Source organism: Aedes albopictus, chromosome 3, assembly GCF_035046485.1.
Source record: "Aedes albopictus strain Foshan chromosome 3, AalbF5, whole genome shotgun sequence".
NCBI lineage: Eukaryota > Metazoa > Arthropoda > Insecta > Diptera > Culicidae > Aedes > Aedes albopictus.
The window spans coordinates 23,798,536-23,814,449 of record NC_085138.1 but is presented as its reverse complement, the minus strand read 5'-3'; the positions used below and the strand labels follow the sequence as shown (position 1 = coordinate 23,814,449).

At 41.4% G+C, this 15,914-nt stretch overlaps 3 protein-coding genes across 3 annotated transcripts in view; 2 read left to right on the top strand and 1 right to left on the bottom strand.

Moving 5' to 3' along the window:
- LOC134284150 (uncharacterized protein K02A2.6-like) overlaps positions 1 to 3,022 on the top strand; it is a 4,739-nt gene extending 1,717 nt beyond the window's left edge. The window contains exons 2-3 of the mRNA XM_062842502.1: positions 124 to 1,970; positions 2,652 to 3,022. Of these exons, the coding sequence (XP_062698486.1) occupies positions 124 to 1,970; positions 2,652 to 3,022 (2,218 nt within the window). The remainder of the gene's footprint in view (positions 1 to 123; positions 1,971 to 2,651) is intronic.
- The window catches only part of LOC109427320 (uncharacterized), a 17,582-nt gene extending 9,568 nt beyond the window's left edge, over positions 1 to 8,014 (top strand). The window contains exon 2 of the mRNA XM_062855521.1: positions 7,537 to 8,014. Coding sequence (XP_062711505.1) covers positions 7,537 to 8,000 — 464 coding nt within the window. The 3' untranslated portion in view covers positions 8,001 to 8,014. The remainder of the gene's footprint in view (positions 1 to 7,536) is intronic.
- LOC109418351 (serine-rich adhesin for platelets) overlaps positions 1 to 8,634 on the bottom strand; it is a 78,051-nt gene extending 69,417 nt beyond the window's left edge. The window contains exon 1 of the mRNA XM_029865489.2: positions 8,021 to 8,634. The gene's annotated coding sequence lies outside the window, so the exon portion shown is untranslated. The remainder of the gene's footprint in view (positions 1 to 8,020) is intronic.
- Between the last annotated feature and the right edge of the window lie 7,280 nt (positions 8,635 to 15,914).

The following is a 15,914-nucleotide window of genomic DNA, read 5'->3' as shown; positions in this document are numbered from 1 at the left end:
CGTTCACTACAATCCAGAGCAAGAGATCATTGTAGCGGGGGACGCTTCCAAAACAGGCATCGGTGCGGTCATTCTGCATCGTTTCTCGAACGGCACCATCAAGGCGGTGTCACACGCATCAAGATCACTGTCCGCAGCAGAGCAGAACTACAGCCAGATCGAAAAGGAAGCACTGGCATTGGTTTTTGCTTGTACGAAGTTTCACCGCATGCTGTGGGGTCGCCGTTTCACATTGCAAACGGACCATCAGCCGTTGCTGCGAGTGTTTGGTTCCAAAAAGGGCATTCCCGTGCATTCCGCAAATCGACTCCAGCGATGGGCCCTGACGCTGTTAGGGTACGACTTCCAAATCGAATACGTGGCAACGCAAGACTTCGGCTACGCTGACGTGCTGTCTCGACTGATTAGCAATCACCAGAAGCCCGAAGAAGAAGCAGTCATCGCCGCAGTTCGAATTGAAGAAGATGTCAGTTCCTGCTTCCACGATTCGTTTCAACATTTGCCAGTCACTTACGAGATGCTCAAGGCCGCCACCAAGAAGGACACCGTGCTGCAGAAGGTAATTTCTTTCGTTCAAGGTACCTGGCCGGCGCGCTGCGAAGGCATCCAAGACATCGAGGTTCGATCGTTCTTCAGCCGTCGTGATTCCTACTCCGTAATCGATGGTTGCCTCATGATGGTCGACCGAATCGTGGTTCCAATGTCCCTTCAAAAACGAATCCTCAAGCAAGTACACGAAGGACACCCTGGCATCGAGCGGGCAAAAGCAGTTGCTCGTGGAATCGTGTTCTGGCCGACGATGGATGAAGACATCACCAGCTACGTCCGCCGGTGCTCGAGCTGTGCAAGTGCTGCCAAATCTCCGCCACAAGCTCAACCACAACCATGGCCTCGCGCTGAGGGACCGTGGCAACGCATCCATATCGATTTTGCTGGACCTGTGGATGGAATGTACTATTTAGTAATGGTGGATTCTTTCTCCAAGTGGCCGGAGATTCTTCAAACTCGTTCTCCTACAACCTCTACTACCATCGCTTTCCTGCAAGAAGGTATCTCTCGATTCGGAATCCCTTTGGTCATCGTTTCCGATAACGGAAGTCAGTTCACAAGCGCTGATTTCCGTACGTTTTGCGAAAAGTTTCGAATCGTCCACATCCGAACAGCGCCCTACCACCCACAATCAAACGGGCAAGCGGAAAGGTTTGTGGATACGTTGAAGAGATCGCTCAAGAAAATCGTCGGGGGAGGAGAAACATCAACCGCTAGCGCACTGCAAACGTTCCTGTATGTATACCGATCCACCCCGTCAACGGTGTTGAACGGTAAGTCTCCTGCCCAGATCATGCTTGGACGGCCGATGAGGACAACTTTGGACCTGTTGCGACCATCACCGAAACCCGATTTCCAGCCACAACTCTCAGGTAAACGAAGTTTTTCGGCAGGTTCCAAAGTATTCGCCAAGGTCTATTCTTCAAACGAGAACTGGAAGTGGATGCCTGGAACTATTCTTGAAGCAATCGGGAGTGTGAGCTACAATGTCCTGCTGGATTGTCAAGTGGGCCGACGCAAGGTTCTGCGCTCACATGTCGACCAGCTCCGTTCGAGGATGGAAGAAGCCATTCCAGTTGAACCAGCGCCGCTGTCCATCTTAATCGACGATTTTGGCCTTTCCGCAAACGAAGCAACACAGCCCCGGCGAAGCGAGTCGCCGGCCGTCGTACCAGATCAGCAGTCATTCCCTGAAGAAACTGTTGAGTCATCCGTGGTTGTTCCTGAAGAAACTCTGTCGATTGAAGAAGAAACTCTATTACCGACGGAAAACAGTCTGCCCATCCAAACATCAACACCCGCGCAGCCAGTATCGCGACGTCCAGAGCGCTCAATCCGGCCGCCGAGGAGATTGGCTGATTTCCACTGCTATCAACTCAAAGGGGGAGATGCTACCATGGCTATGAGAGCAAGCTACAATCGTAGTAGCCATGACCGAGTTGTTGCAGTTCAAAGTGAAAATTTTTGACATTCTAGTTTTGCCTTCCGAATAAATAAGACGTTCATTGTAACTCTTTCTTTTACTAAAGAATTATTGAAGAAGGTAACAAATACTCAAATATTCTTTAATTATAGGGGATATTAGACAAAATGGGACATCATCTCTGAATGTGATGCACAAGAGACGATCTGTTTGGCGTTTCTCCATACAGTAGCATAACTTTTGAACGGTTTACATGGTTTTCATTAAAAATCATTCGAACTTCTCAAATATTCTCATTTTATAGGGGATATTGGACAAAATGATACACTTATTGTGATCAAAAGTGAAAAATATTTGTTAAACCAAGTTGCCTGTCATTGGTACATGAAGTTTTATGAAATATTCAGGGTTCCTCCCAACTTTTTTGGGTTGAAGTTTGATATGTTCAAGTGTTTTTGACAAATTTAGGGGAAAATGGCCAAAATAAGACACTTGGCGACGTTTTTCTGAAAAGGGGTTGGCACCATTCGATTCCCCGGAGTTTTTTGCTTAGGAATGGGTATCTGTCGTTTGCTTAGCGGCCGGAACTGAATTGCGTCCATTTTTTTGATCGAATTTGTACACTGTGCAACGTGTCGTTCGTATCGAACTGGATAAACATGTTCCGTCATTCATCCAGATTCAAAACCAGATGACTTCGGTGTCTTACCAAAATCAGCCGACCACTTGCCGAAGCTGCTCGCAACGGTCGCACCCAAACATGAAGTGCTCCGACGCTGGGAAAGCGAAACAATACCACTGATACTGATGCTGCTGGATCATTGCAGCGGCGAAGCAATCCACCACTTCACAACCAAACCAACGACAACGACGATAAGGCTGATGACGACAAAGCAGAACCAACGAGACAAACGAAAAGAAAACGCAATGCCAAAGAAACGCATGTGTCTGATACAATCGACATGGATTGCGCTGTTGAGGAGATCGGCCAGAGTCACGCGACGCGATGTGGCGCGGCGCGTCTTTGACGCGGTTTTCAACGCGGCTTGATAGCCGCAGTGAACGCGCTTCAATGCGGCACCGCGTGCTTTGGTGCTTGCCTTGATACTTGCTGTCAATGAGCCATACGAAGCAACAACAATTTTGATGATGATATTGGTTTTCACCAAGGGGAATGACATATCCTTTTCTAACCGGAATATCCGCATTTATCCGTTTCTAACCGTCGCTAACCGTTGCTAAGGGAGCTGCTAAGTGAGCAGAAGTTAGACGCGGTTAACGACGGTTAGAAACGGATAAATGCGGATATTCCGGTTAGAAAAGGATGTGTCATTCCCCTTGGTTTTCACGGGTTATTGGACGCTACCTCCTGTCAAAATTCATTCATAAAATCGGCTCATAAAATGGACTATGGGCCTTTTCATTTGACGTCTAAAATCAGCTGATTTTGGGGGCCTTTGACAGTTCTCCTATGAAAATGACAGTTCAGTGTTTGCGCCTTTGTTCGGCAGTTGTAAACAGTGGCATAGAAATAGGTAACGACGTTCAAAAGTATGCGTGCATTTTTTGTAGATGTTGTGAAACTGTGAGGAAAACATTTGCACTCTCACCCCGGACGTTAGTTTTATCGTTATTTACCCGTTTTACCCAATTCGATTGGGTAATATTTGCATATGCAATCTGAGTAGCTATTGAATTGGCGTGCATTTTTGTGTGAGGAAAAATTCGCGCTAGTGTTCGTGTGTTGAAATGTCACTTCATTTGATTTTTCAGGAACTGCATGCACTTGGAGAAAGGCCAGCTAGTACCATTGTCCTCATCGCCCGGGTCACCGGACCTTGATACGGGAAGATTCCTCAAAATCTTTCCGTATTTGTCCCGCAGGTTCTTCCACTTTTTCTTCAAAAAATCTTCTGCAAAACGAATGACGTTAATACTAATTTTGTGTTAGTAAAATGAGATGCTCGCCAGATACATTGAATTCTTCGGCAAGCTCCTTCCAACTATTGTCCACCAACACTCTGTTTTGGTATCCCCGAGAAGTTTGATCCCACAACTTTTTCCGTAAAAATACGGACCCGATTAGCTGCTCAATTTCATTTTTTTCCTCTGCCATTTCAATTACAACTTTGAGAATCACCGAGGTAAACAAACAAGAAACGCGCGAATTTCGCCTCAAAAACAGTGCATGCACTGTTTTGGCGCGCGCCGCGCGCCAAAACGCATTCCGCTTCGCATCGTTCCGCGCGCACTCTGGCATGCTATGATTGTTTTCCCTGTATTCCAATGAACGGAGTTCTGCCGGAGAGGGCCCATATAGCCGAGGCGGTAAACGCACGGGTATTCAGCATGACCATGCTGAGGGTGACGGGTTCGATTCCCGGTCGGTCCAGGATCTTTTCGTAAAGGAAATTTCCTTGACTTCCTTGGGCATAGAGTATATTCGTGCCTGCCACACGATATACGCATGCAAAATGGTCATTGGCAGAGGAAGCTCTCAGTTAATAACTGTGAAAGTGCTCATAGAACACTAAGCTGAGAAGCAGGCTTTGTCCCAATGAGGACGTTACGCCAAGAAGAGAGAGAGAGAGGAGTTCTGCCGCGCGTCGCCGCGCGACCTGTCAAATGCCGCATTGCGCCGCGCCGCGCCGCGTGACGCGTCCACTCTGGCTGGCACCATAGAGACCAATGAAGACACAACGCAAACGGACGGGACGGAGGACTGGACTGTTTATCATTGCAGAAAGCTCGATCGGATGATGGAGGAGAATAAAAAAATATTTGCAAAATGTGACCTTGTATTGAATAAGAAATAAAGTTAGTATAGAGATGAATGCCCCTAGAGGATAAAATCTCTTTAATAAAAAAAATGACATAATGTTTACATCGAACAAGCTGTGTGGTTACGCCAACAGGTTCTTCGTCACAGCTTCTAGCTGAAAAAATGTTCTTTAAACAGCTACGAAGCGCTGCTATTTTGTGTATTTGGCAAAATGACAAAACGTACTGTATAATAGCAGCTGTTTCATTGGTCGGGACTCTTATTCGATTAGCACATCTTCCGACAAATCTTCCGTAGTTGGATTAGTGCTATAAAAGCAACCCAATTAATTTCACAACACAGCTTAAAATTTGTTTTGACATTAATATTTACATCCGACAAGCCGTGTTGGTATACTAACAGTTTCTTTATTACAGCATCTAGATGTAATGATATCGCATAACGGCCTTCAAAGCGCTGCTGAGTTGAAATAGAGTGCAGTAAAGGCAGCGCCAGTTACAAGTGATTGATATCAGCAAACCGAGTTTGGTAGTGGTATGGTACTTGTTTAGCAGCCGTGTATTAGCTTATGGTTTTGAGTGTGTGTAGTGACGGCTCGGCAGCTGGAGGCCGGATTTTGCGCGCGCGTTACCTTCGGTGCTCCGATTTAATTTTTCCTGTCGCATTTTTAGTTCGATTGATGGTAGGCAATTATCCGGTGAGTTTGTTCCTTGTTATTCTCTTTCTATGGATTCTATATCAATTATTATATTAATTTAATTTTATACCATAGGTGATAGTTTGTATTCAAATATTTATAATGTCCTTTTTTCAAATATTTTTTTTATTGGTTTTGTATAGTTCGTTACCATGAGTGTCGACTTGGATTTTTGTTCCATCTTGTCACTGTTCGGGATAGCATCTTACAAATTATCTCTTCTTTTTATTGAATTTCATTTTTTGTGCAATCTCCTAACGACATACTGTTTTTCTATGTACCTATATGTCCATGTATATTTGTTGTATGTATTTTTATGAATAAATATTGAGCGATCACCTTTCGTGAGTGGTCGATTGTTTGCTCTCCGCGTGAAGCGAGCAATAGCGCATCAGATTGCATGTTTTGTCACGTCTTCTGTTGTAAATCTTGAGTATCCGCCTGACGCGTGTGGCTGATTGTTTGCTTTCCGCGCGGAGTGAGCAATAGCGCTTAAGTTTTATATGTTGTCGCGTCTTTAATAGTAAATATTAAACGATCACCTGACGTGGGTGGCCGATTGTTTGCTTTCCGCGAGAAGCGAACAACATCACTGCAGTCTGCACGGCATGCTTCAACCTCAAAAGGTCACATTACTTATCAAAGTGAATTCTGACCCAACGATACCTTCCCTATTAACAATCACTCCTTCCTGCAGCCTTTGGTGGAGACGTGCGGTAAACGCCATCTTTCACACAACAAAAGTTGCTATTAACATTCCTTCACTCTTCCAACCTGACTGCAAGGATGTGGCCGGCGCCGTTATTGTACTGTTAAAGAGAGCCTCTGAAGCGTGCACAGTGAGAATGTTGACCACTCCCAGTCAATTATTCAGTTGATTCATTGTGCAACTGTCATTGGTTCGAGTCAATCACGGAGTAGCAACCATAGATATGTGCAGTCAGTCTAAGCTAAGCTAAGCTAAGCGTGTATTAGCTTTTGGTTTATATTTGACTAGCTTCCCATTTATTCAGCGTTGAGTGCTTCAATCCGATTGTTACACAACAGAAAGCATATGACAGAAGCTTAGAGCGCTGAAAATGTTAGTTGAGTAGCTTTATTTTTTTATGCAATTCAGTATCATAATTTCCATTTTATAGGTCTCATTTTGGTATCATAATGGCCAATTTTTCCGAACTCTCTCATTATACAACTGAAATGAGTTGCATAATCAAAAATAGATGCATAATGTTCATAATGCAACTCATTTGGGTTGCATTATGAACATTATGCAACTCAAATGAGTTGTATAATGAAAAAAATCATTGCATAACATTTTGTATGGAACTCGTTGCAAAACTCGATTTTTTCAGCACTCTTCGTATTTATCCAACTCGGCAAGCCTCGTTCTATAATATCTGAAATACTATGATCGTCTAAACTCCAACATTGTCGCATTACACCTTCCAGAGCGCCAGTTTGTCACCCTGTCGCAGTCCGGGGCCAGTTCCGAGTAAGTCCTCTTCGGTAAAACTGGTCATTCTGGGCAACCGAAGTTTGGTGAAAAGTTGCACAATCATGTAGGGTATTGGTTCCCTTATTAAGCATGTGGCTCCCATTTTCATCCCACAAAAAACAAAAGATTGAAGCGCTGTTTGTTTTGTTTCTTATTTTTGTATTTTTTGTTAGAAGTGAGCACCCATGAAAACAAAAAGAACGGAATCAAACGGTGCTGCAATCGCTTGTTTTCGAATAGGATGAATATGGGAGCATGAGATTACTGATGACTCACATACTCTAGAATACTATACAGTTTCTCAGACAGAAGAAACTTCCATAGAACCCACTTATGCGTTACTTGCACAGTGTTCAGCAAAATTATGCAGAAGGTTTCCGGTCACTTTTTGTAAAGGAAATATTCTTGACTTGGGCATAGAATATCTTCGTGCCTGCCGCACGAAAAGAAATGGTCATTAGAAGAAATAGCTCTCGGTCAAAACATCTGGAAGTCTTCATAGCAAACTTGTCGTCAAGACGTTACACCAAGAAGAGTAGAGGAAACTTTTCTACAAAACAAAGTGCTAACGCGTTCTAAATTCCTTTCAGTCATTCGTCCGCATGAAGTAAATGGCCCCTTACCCTCTACCTCTGTGACCAATAAAATTAAGCGGAAGATTGCTCCTAAGCCAACAAACGCAGCGGTTCCTGTCCCGATCAAACGTGCCACTCTGAAGCAACCCAGAGCCATTGCCGTGGCCCATAATCCGGCAGAAGTTACCATCCATCATAATACTCCACCACGACTATCCTATCACCAGCACCAACCACTGATCAAGGAGCGCAGCTTCCAGGACATCGTAACCGGATCGTTGCTATCCCCTGAAAGACCCCCGAACCGACCCACCATGAGGCATGTCGAAACGGTCGAAGTGATTTCGATTGACCAGGAAGACCCATTCCGAGACATCAACGTGATGGATCTGATCGGAACCGGGAACGAGATGCTTTCGGCAGACATGGAGGTGGACATTGAAGGACCTGATGATGGAATCTACATTCCGGTACTTTAAAGCTAAGTATTGTTACTCACCTTTTGTTTGTTGGAAATGTCTTCGCACTATCCAAGATTAGGATCCCGTTGAACGGGAAGAATTAGGTTTTCATTTTTCCACAACACTCTTTGACACTAGTCACTACCTAGTCCTAATGAAATGAATTCACTTCCACTGGTAATGCCCACCGTAGTCTGTAGGTCGAATCACAACCCGATGAAATAAAACTTCACTTTGATTGTTAATGGTTAATAACGCGGTTTTTCGAAATATGTCTACGATAGTTCACAGTCCACTTTACACATTCTCCCTGAAATTACCATAACAAAATAGTTAGGTTTTTATCTTTCCGAATCCGGAATCGGTACCATCATCACAGAAGACCGTCCAACTACAAGCACTGATCGTTCCCAGCAAACACTCGAACGGCGGCGATCACTAAAAACCGAGCGCAGGTGTCTGGCCTGACCAAGCCATAACTTCTCGGCACAACCAGTCAGTGGGGGGATTCAATGGTCGGTGGTTTGTCTTCAGACTCGGAGCGATATTTTTGAGGATGATTGTTTCCCTGGATTCGTTCGAAAGGCGACGGACGACGACGACTTATTTTTGTTCTTTGTTTTCCTTGTTTTCCGTTCTCGGGCACTCTTGTCATCAAAGAGCCGTCAGATTCTGTGACGTTGACGGTTTTGAGCATCACACGCTTTGGATGCGATGTTTTTAGAACCACTGCCAAATTTCAGTTGACGACATTGTAAAACAAAAACAAAATTTGTGAGTAGGACGTAAAAACCTTAGAGCTTGTTCACAAAAATGTCATAACGCTGGAAGGGGTGGGTGGGTGTCCTTCATGGTGTTACAGCTGGAGCAAAAAAATTTTCTTCCCATATAAACAATGTTACGAAGGGGTGGGTGGGTGTCAGAAAAGGCCAATTTTGGCGTTATGACATTTGTGAATGAACCCTTAGCCTTAATTGATCAGACGATTCAAGCATAACTTTTCAATCCGACGTAACTCGAGAGTGTAAACAAATCCGGGTTAACAACTGCATGCATGATTCATAAAGCAAATTGAAGAATCCGCATCACTGTTTGAGAATTTATTGCTTAATTTGTTTAACTAAGCATATTATTCGAAACGACGTATCTAACTATTTTGATGTTTACAACTTTACTGATAGATACACTGTTTTGATATATGAGAAAACCAAACGACGTATCCTGGACGTATCTAGCCAAAATCCAAAGTAACAGATACACCAAACTGGCACCATACAAAAGCGACGTATCTGGCATGACGCATCTCTAACCAACCCGGTATATGTGTATTTTTGTCAAAATTCATTGTGAAAATGTTATGAAATGAGTAGGTTTTGTTTCTTACCTAGTGCGTGCTATATCCTTGGTGATGTTAAGCACGAAAAAACTTATGAAAAGTCTTTTTATAAAAAAAACTATTTTAGTGAAATGGTCGTCAACATTGACCATGAGTTTACTCAGATCTGAGACGAGACTCGCGAAGAGGAAAAAAAGCAACGTGTAGCTCAACTGAGCTGTCAGTTGTAGCCCGTTTGATTATAGACTGTTTCAGAAATTATAAATACACTTTGTTTATTAAATTAAACGAACTGTTCTAATGATTTTTTCCTACTTCTTTCAGAGTATAGCATATTGTACTCCATACTTTCATATTTCCTTTCAATTGTCTTGATATTTTAAAGAACAGTTGAGTTATCTAACAAAGAACTTAATTTTTCAAATTTGCATTTGCACAAAGGTGTTTTTTGATGATTTCAATATTATGTATCACTAAATACCAAAAAATATCTAAATTTTTATCACATTCGCTTTCTCAACAAGTTGTCTAAGGAATGTCTTGATAAGAATTTGGGAAAAATCGATAAAGGCATTTCCACAACATTTTTTTGGAGATTAAGTTTCTTATTTTTTAAGGTTTTCTACGGAACATAAGAACTACCACACAGTTTCTTAGCTTTCCTGAACGCATTTAAACTAAACAAACTTATTTTTTCAGCTCATTTGATTCTTCAGATGGCAAAGCTTGTCAAACCATAAAAACGAATGCAGTAAGCAGTAGTTAAGATATTCGTTTGCTTAACGTTTGTTGCTACTGGTGTTGTTGAGAAATTTAGAACAAAAAATTTTGTATTGAGAAGGCCCGTAATGGTGGTTCTTGATCAAATATTCCAGTAAAAATTACTTTTACCAATCGAGAAATATCTTTTATTATCGATAAGGCAATTTTTATTGTGTTTGGGAATTAAATATTTTATCTGTGAGATTTTTTTATTTTCTACTATGCTACATTTTTGACCACTTTGTGCAACTTCAAATTTTCATCATCTAGTTTACAGAGCCCTTTTTTTAAACTTTTACTAGAAACATCAACAAAATTGGTATTATTTGCTTCGTTAGCATGTTTACTATAAGAGCTAGAAGAAACTTTTTTGGATATTGTGCTCAAATTGAAATGGCAGTTAATTGTTAGTGTATTTATAATTTCTGAAACAGTCTATACCTTACCTAAAACGAGGAAAGTATTGCTATCCGAGATAAATTCTGAAGCCAAAATTCACTCTGAGCAGCATTTTCTTCTCCTGTACTGTCAAAAATAAATTGAAAACAAAATATTCCAATGATTACGTTGCTTGGCGATAGTTGGCGATGCAAAATTTCACCTCAGCATGATTTTGTGCGTGAATGGGATTCAGTCACACTGCATGTGAGTTGATGCGGTCACGTACGTGTTTGAACCACCAGCCCCAGTGCTTGAAATCGAGTGAATATGAATGGTACGATCAGTCATCAGCGCCAACCATCAATACGAACGAACACGCACAGGGAGCAAAGAGAAACCGAACCAACCGCGACCACTATTCCTCATCGGTCGCTGGCTGGTGAAGCATATTGACTGGTAACGATTATTTCTCACTTGCTGCGGTAAGGCTGAAGATGCGTAAATGATTCAGTGGATTTATTTTTTGCTCAAAGCTTGTAAAAATAATCAAATTGTCCATAAGAGAATGATGGACATGACTATTATAATCGATTTAATTCGAGTTTATGTCATTTGCACTGTAATAACGAGATAAAAATCAATTATATTCATTGCCGTCACGAAAAAAAATTTCCATATATAATGTATAAGAAAATGTTATACATTTTTGCCATTTCGTTTTCCTAATGAAGCTCATCTGAGTGCGTAATATGAAACAGAACACACGATAGATAAAAAGTATAAGTTTTAATTTATGAATGCTATTCGCTCTTTGTAATAATTTGTATTACAATTTCCTCATAGTATGTATGCATTAAATCTAATAAAATGTATTGCCGTATATTTTGTTTAAAATTCTTAATATTTTACTTTTTTTCCTTATTTTTACCTACTAAACAAAGTTTTGTTTACGATTCGTACATAATTAATTTATTCATCTAATAAAATTAACATACCTACAATATATACTAAAACAGCCACAAAATCACAGAATGCTAGCTGCAATCGCTGTTCCGGCAACTGTTTCGCCGACTTTTGGCCAGCCGGTACGCCGAGAAGCACCGGAGCCAACCAGAATTTCCGCTCCGGTAGGAAACAAGCAAACGGCAGTGCCTTATCCAGAATGTCGAAAGGCAGCGGAGCAGCAGGGATCCTCGCTCCGACTATCGGTGATGTTGCTTTCTGTAAGCCGGATCATCCAGAAGTAGCAGTGCCAGCTGGAATCTCCGTTCTGGCACCAAAGAAGCGGGTGTTAGTGCTCATAGTTTGCCGAAGTATCGAGGAGAAGCGGAGCCAGCTGGGATTCCCATTCCGGCAGCGGGTAGCACCGCCCTTTGCCATTTGGGTAATTCTCGCTGAGACCGGCCCACTATTCACACCTTGTCTTCAAAAATGTTTAAGGTGCCGATTTTCTGAAAGCCCTCGCCTAAAAAGAAAGAAAAATGCATTTGGTTACTCAAATTGATGGACCCCCCGTTAGTTAGAGCCACAATAATTTTTGCAGACCCCTCGATTTTGGTCAAATGGTGGCTCACTTAAACCGTTATAACTCGAAAGTTTCTCCAACAACCACCTCAAAACGAATTGTTGTTGAAAAGAGGAAAGATAGAACGACTATATACAATAATAAAAAGTTGGGTCGGCCATATTGATTTTGGCCGCCATCTTGGATTTTTATACCAAAAAATTTTTTTCACCATGAGGGCAACCACCGATTTTCAAAATTTTCACATCAATTGAAAGCTGGGACATTTGTACATAACATATCAAAAAATTAGAGATGTCTTTTTCTTCTTTCAAAAGTTATCTGCCGTTTTGTAAATTAAGCCACGTTTTCTCCATACATTTCCATGCGCACCGACAACGACATGCAACAGCATCCGAGTTTACGCCTGCATGCATACACAAGGGCGCATGCCGCAAAATTTTACCAAATCGGAAGTTCGTTTCCGTTTTTGACTGTTTCTCAATGATGCGGGCATTGTTTTTATAACTTTTTTAGTGTTTTAAAAAGCTTAAACCTTCAGCTTTCCATTAGTGGTTTCAGAATTTAAGTTCGTGTTCATAAACATTGCGAAATAACGCTGCATTTATGTAAACGGTCGGCACCAGGCCCAGTGCGCAAAAGTGGCATGATTTACAAAACGGCAGATAACTTTTGAAAGAAGAAAAAGACATATCTAATTTTTTGATATGTTATGTATAAATGTTCCAGCTTTCAATTGATGCAAAAAATTTGAAAATCGGTGGTTGCCCTCATGATGAAATAAATGTTTTGGTATAAAAATCCAAGATGGCGGCCAAAATCAATATGGCCGACCTATTTTTTTATTATTGTAAATAGTAGTTCTATCTTTCCTCTTTTCAACAACAATTCGTTTTGAGGTGGTTGTTGGAGAAACTTTCGAGTTATAACGGTTTAAGTGAGCCACCATTTGACCAAAATCGAGGGGTCTGCAAAAATTATTGTGGCTCTAACTAACGGGGGGTCCATCAATTTGAGTAACCAAATGCATTTTTCTTACTTTTTAGGCGAGGGCTTTCAGAAAATCGGCACCTTAAACATTTTTGAAGACAAGGTGTGAATAGTGGGCCGGTCTCAGCGAGAATTACCCATTTGTAACGCCTAGGAGTAGCGAAGTCAGCCGGAATCTCCACTTCGAGTGGCGAGTGGCTCCACCGTCTGCCTGCCAGAGTGTTGAGGTATTGGGAGGGAATCTGTTGGTATTCTGGCGTTGAGGATAGTATTGGCAATGTAACCTCTGCTGAAAAGAAATGCTAAATAAGCTGTTAGCACAAAAATAAGTAGTAAAACACTTACCGTGATCTCCAAGCGCAGGTTTACAACTTCTTTTCACATTTCTGGCGGCGAAATAAAACGTGCCATGATTGCCTACGAATAAAATCTGGCGCCTTTTTGTTTTTGTCTATCAAAACAAAACCTTAGAGAATTTATTAGACGAATCTTATACTTCTCTAGCCATAACACAAAACTTATACATGGTATAAGAAAATGTAATGGCTATTATTAGGTCATTGTATGAACTCAATTAGTTGACTTTATAAAATCAATAATGTCGTATCTAATGAACAACATTAATCAATCTTCATAAATAAAATCATTAAATTATTTTTCGTGTATACACCGGTCGTTCCTCACTCTCACTCATATTTTTTATTGCTCCCGCTCCCACTTGCTTCTGAAGCATGTTAGCCAATGAAGGCATATTGCTACCGCTTTGGTTTGAAAAGCGCCGGTCAAAGAAGAGCAAATTTTGATTCGTCTGAGGTAAAACGCTTCAATTTTCAAGCGCTGACTAGCCCAAAACATAATGTCAACACAGAGAGGAGGAAGAAAAAAATCAAACTGGAGAAAAAGAAGACCGTCTTCGCGAGTCTCGTCTCAGACTCAGATCAGTGAAAAAGTTAGATACGTCGATTTGAAAAATTATGCTTGGATTCTATAACACTAGCCCGAATGTCACTAGCCCGAATGGCACTAGCCCGAACGACACTAGCCCGAATGCAAGGGGCTAGTCGCTTGGAACATTATGCCGTGTGGCACACCGAGGCACTCTGAGGCACAATTTTGACACTTGAGTTTGGGTGAAAAAACTAGGCAACCATGTGCATTTGACCTGCAAAATGAAAACAAACAGTTGGTTGTCTTGCTAGTTGCAAAGCAAAATCTGAATCATCAAGCAGTGGCACTTCGGGGCACACTGAGGCACAATTGAATGCCCGTTGGCACACTGAAAATAATTGGCACGAGTAAAGATGTGCTCAGCGCGACTCCCCCTTGCCCGAATGTCACTAGCCCGAATACCACAAGCCCGAATCTGATAAACTCATCCATCACTAGCTATCTTGGCTACAATAAAACGCGGAAGAGCAGCCGATGTTCCAAAGAAGGAAAACCTGCTGTTCATTAATTATGGCGCTAATCATTGCTGTAATAAGATTTGCGGCAATACATCTTGAAAGAAAAGCTGATAACTGAAAGAAGGAAAAATCTCTGATGAACTTATGGATCAGTTTCCCCCAAAATGCGTCTTATGGCATTCGGGATAGTGGTGTTCGGGCTTGTGGCATACGGGCTAGTGTCATTCGGGCAAGTGACTTTCAGGCTAGTGTCATTCGGGCTAGTGATACAGAACCGATCAGACGTAGTACTAAGCTTAAAGAGATTCCAACTCTTTGTCGCACTAATGAAAAACCTCATAAGGAACTGTCAGAATGTGCGTGAAAAAAAAGCAAAAAATATTTCCCTTTCGTTTTTTCTCAATATATCTAATGAACACCAAATCGCTTTTTTTAATGGTTCAAATTTAGCAGGACCATATATCATAAGCTTAAAATACCATGAAAGATCATAAATCATTAATAACCCATACAGTGCACGGTTTTCTTTTAGATATATTGTTTAACTGTTCTCTAACTATTTGTTATGCAGTGAATTGGGTTCTTTAGGGGTATCCGGATTATTTCATAATCGGATTCTCCGCCCAAAAATTAGTCGAAATCCAAAATTTCATAATTTTTGGAGTCCGGGAACTATTTTTAAAATGCATTTAAAGTTTGTATGGGGAAAATTTTTTGATCGGGTCGAACTGTCACTTTAACGATTGAACTGTCATTCTATCCACGAAAATTAAAATTGTTTCGTTGATTTAACCATCAAAACAAAGGTGTTGGAATCCAATAAAATCACGTTATACTCAGAAAAATGAGCTCTTTCGATTAGGCTATAGAGAATAGCAATATTTTATTCACTAAACAACCCAATTGTCCGAAAAACAGGATAATATATTGACCATATTCTATACTGTATTGCGAAAAATTTGTTCGAGAAAATGAGCTTTTTTTATGGTAACCAATCTTAACCGCCTATTCCACATACTGTAATTTGGCGGATTACCATTTGTCAGACTGGCAAATCTGTACATGGTATGGTTATCTTACTGTTATCTGGGACAGTCTGAGAAATGGTTGAATGTAAATTGCTAATAGTAATCTACAGTATGAGGAACGTTGAATTTACAGTTTGTGATTTTGCGGGATGTCATCTGTTACCAGTAGGAATAAAGAGTGATCGTCGTGACTTTAGTTTACTATACAGCGCACCACTTCCGAAGTAGGTCCGACGCATGGATTTAGAGATAAATCCAACTTCGCTAGTCGAGACCTCCGATTTTCAACTAAATTGAGAATAGATAGAAAAATCTGCAAGTAGCACACCGATCTAGAAAAGTAAATGCATCCAAGGATGTATCTTCTTTGGCATCCATTGAACGATTTAGATTTGTCACCCCCCTCGAGCTGCGATGCGACAGGCAGGGGTCAGACGTCAAACTCGTTTTGACATCGATTTTGACATGGACAGTGCTTTTTAGTTGGGTTTTGCCCCAACCAGT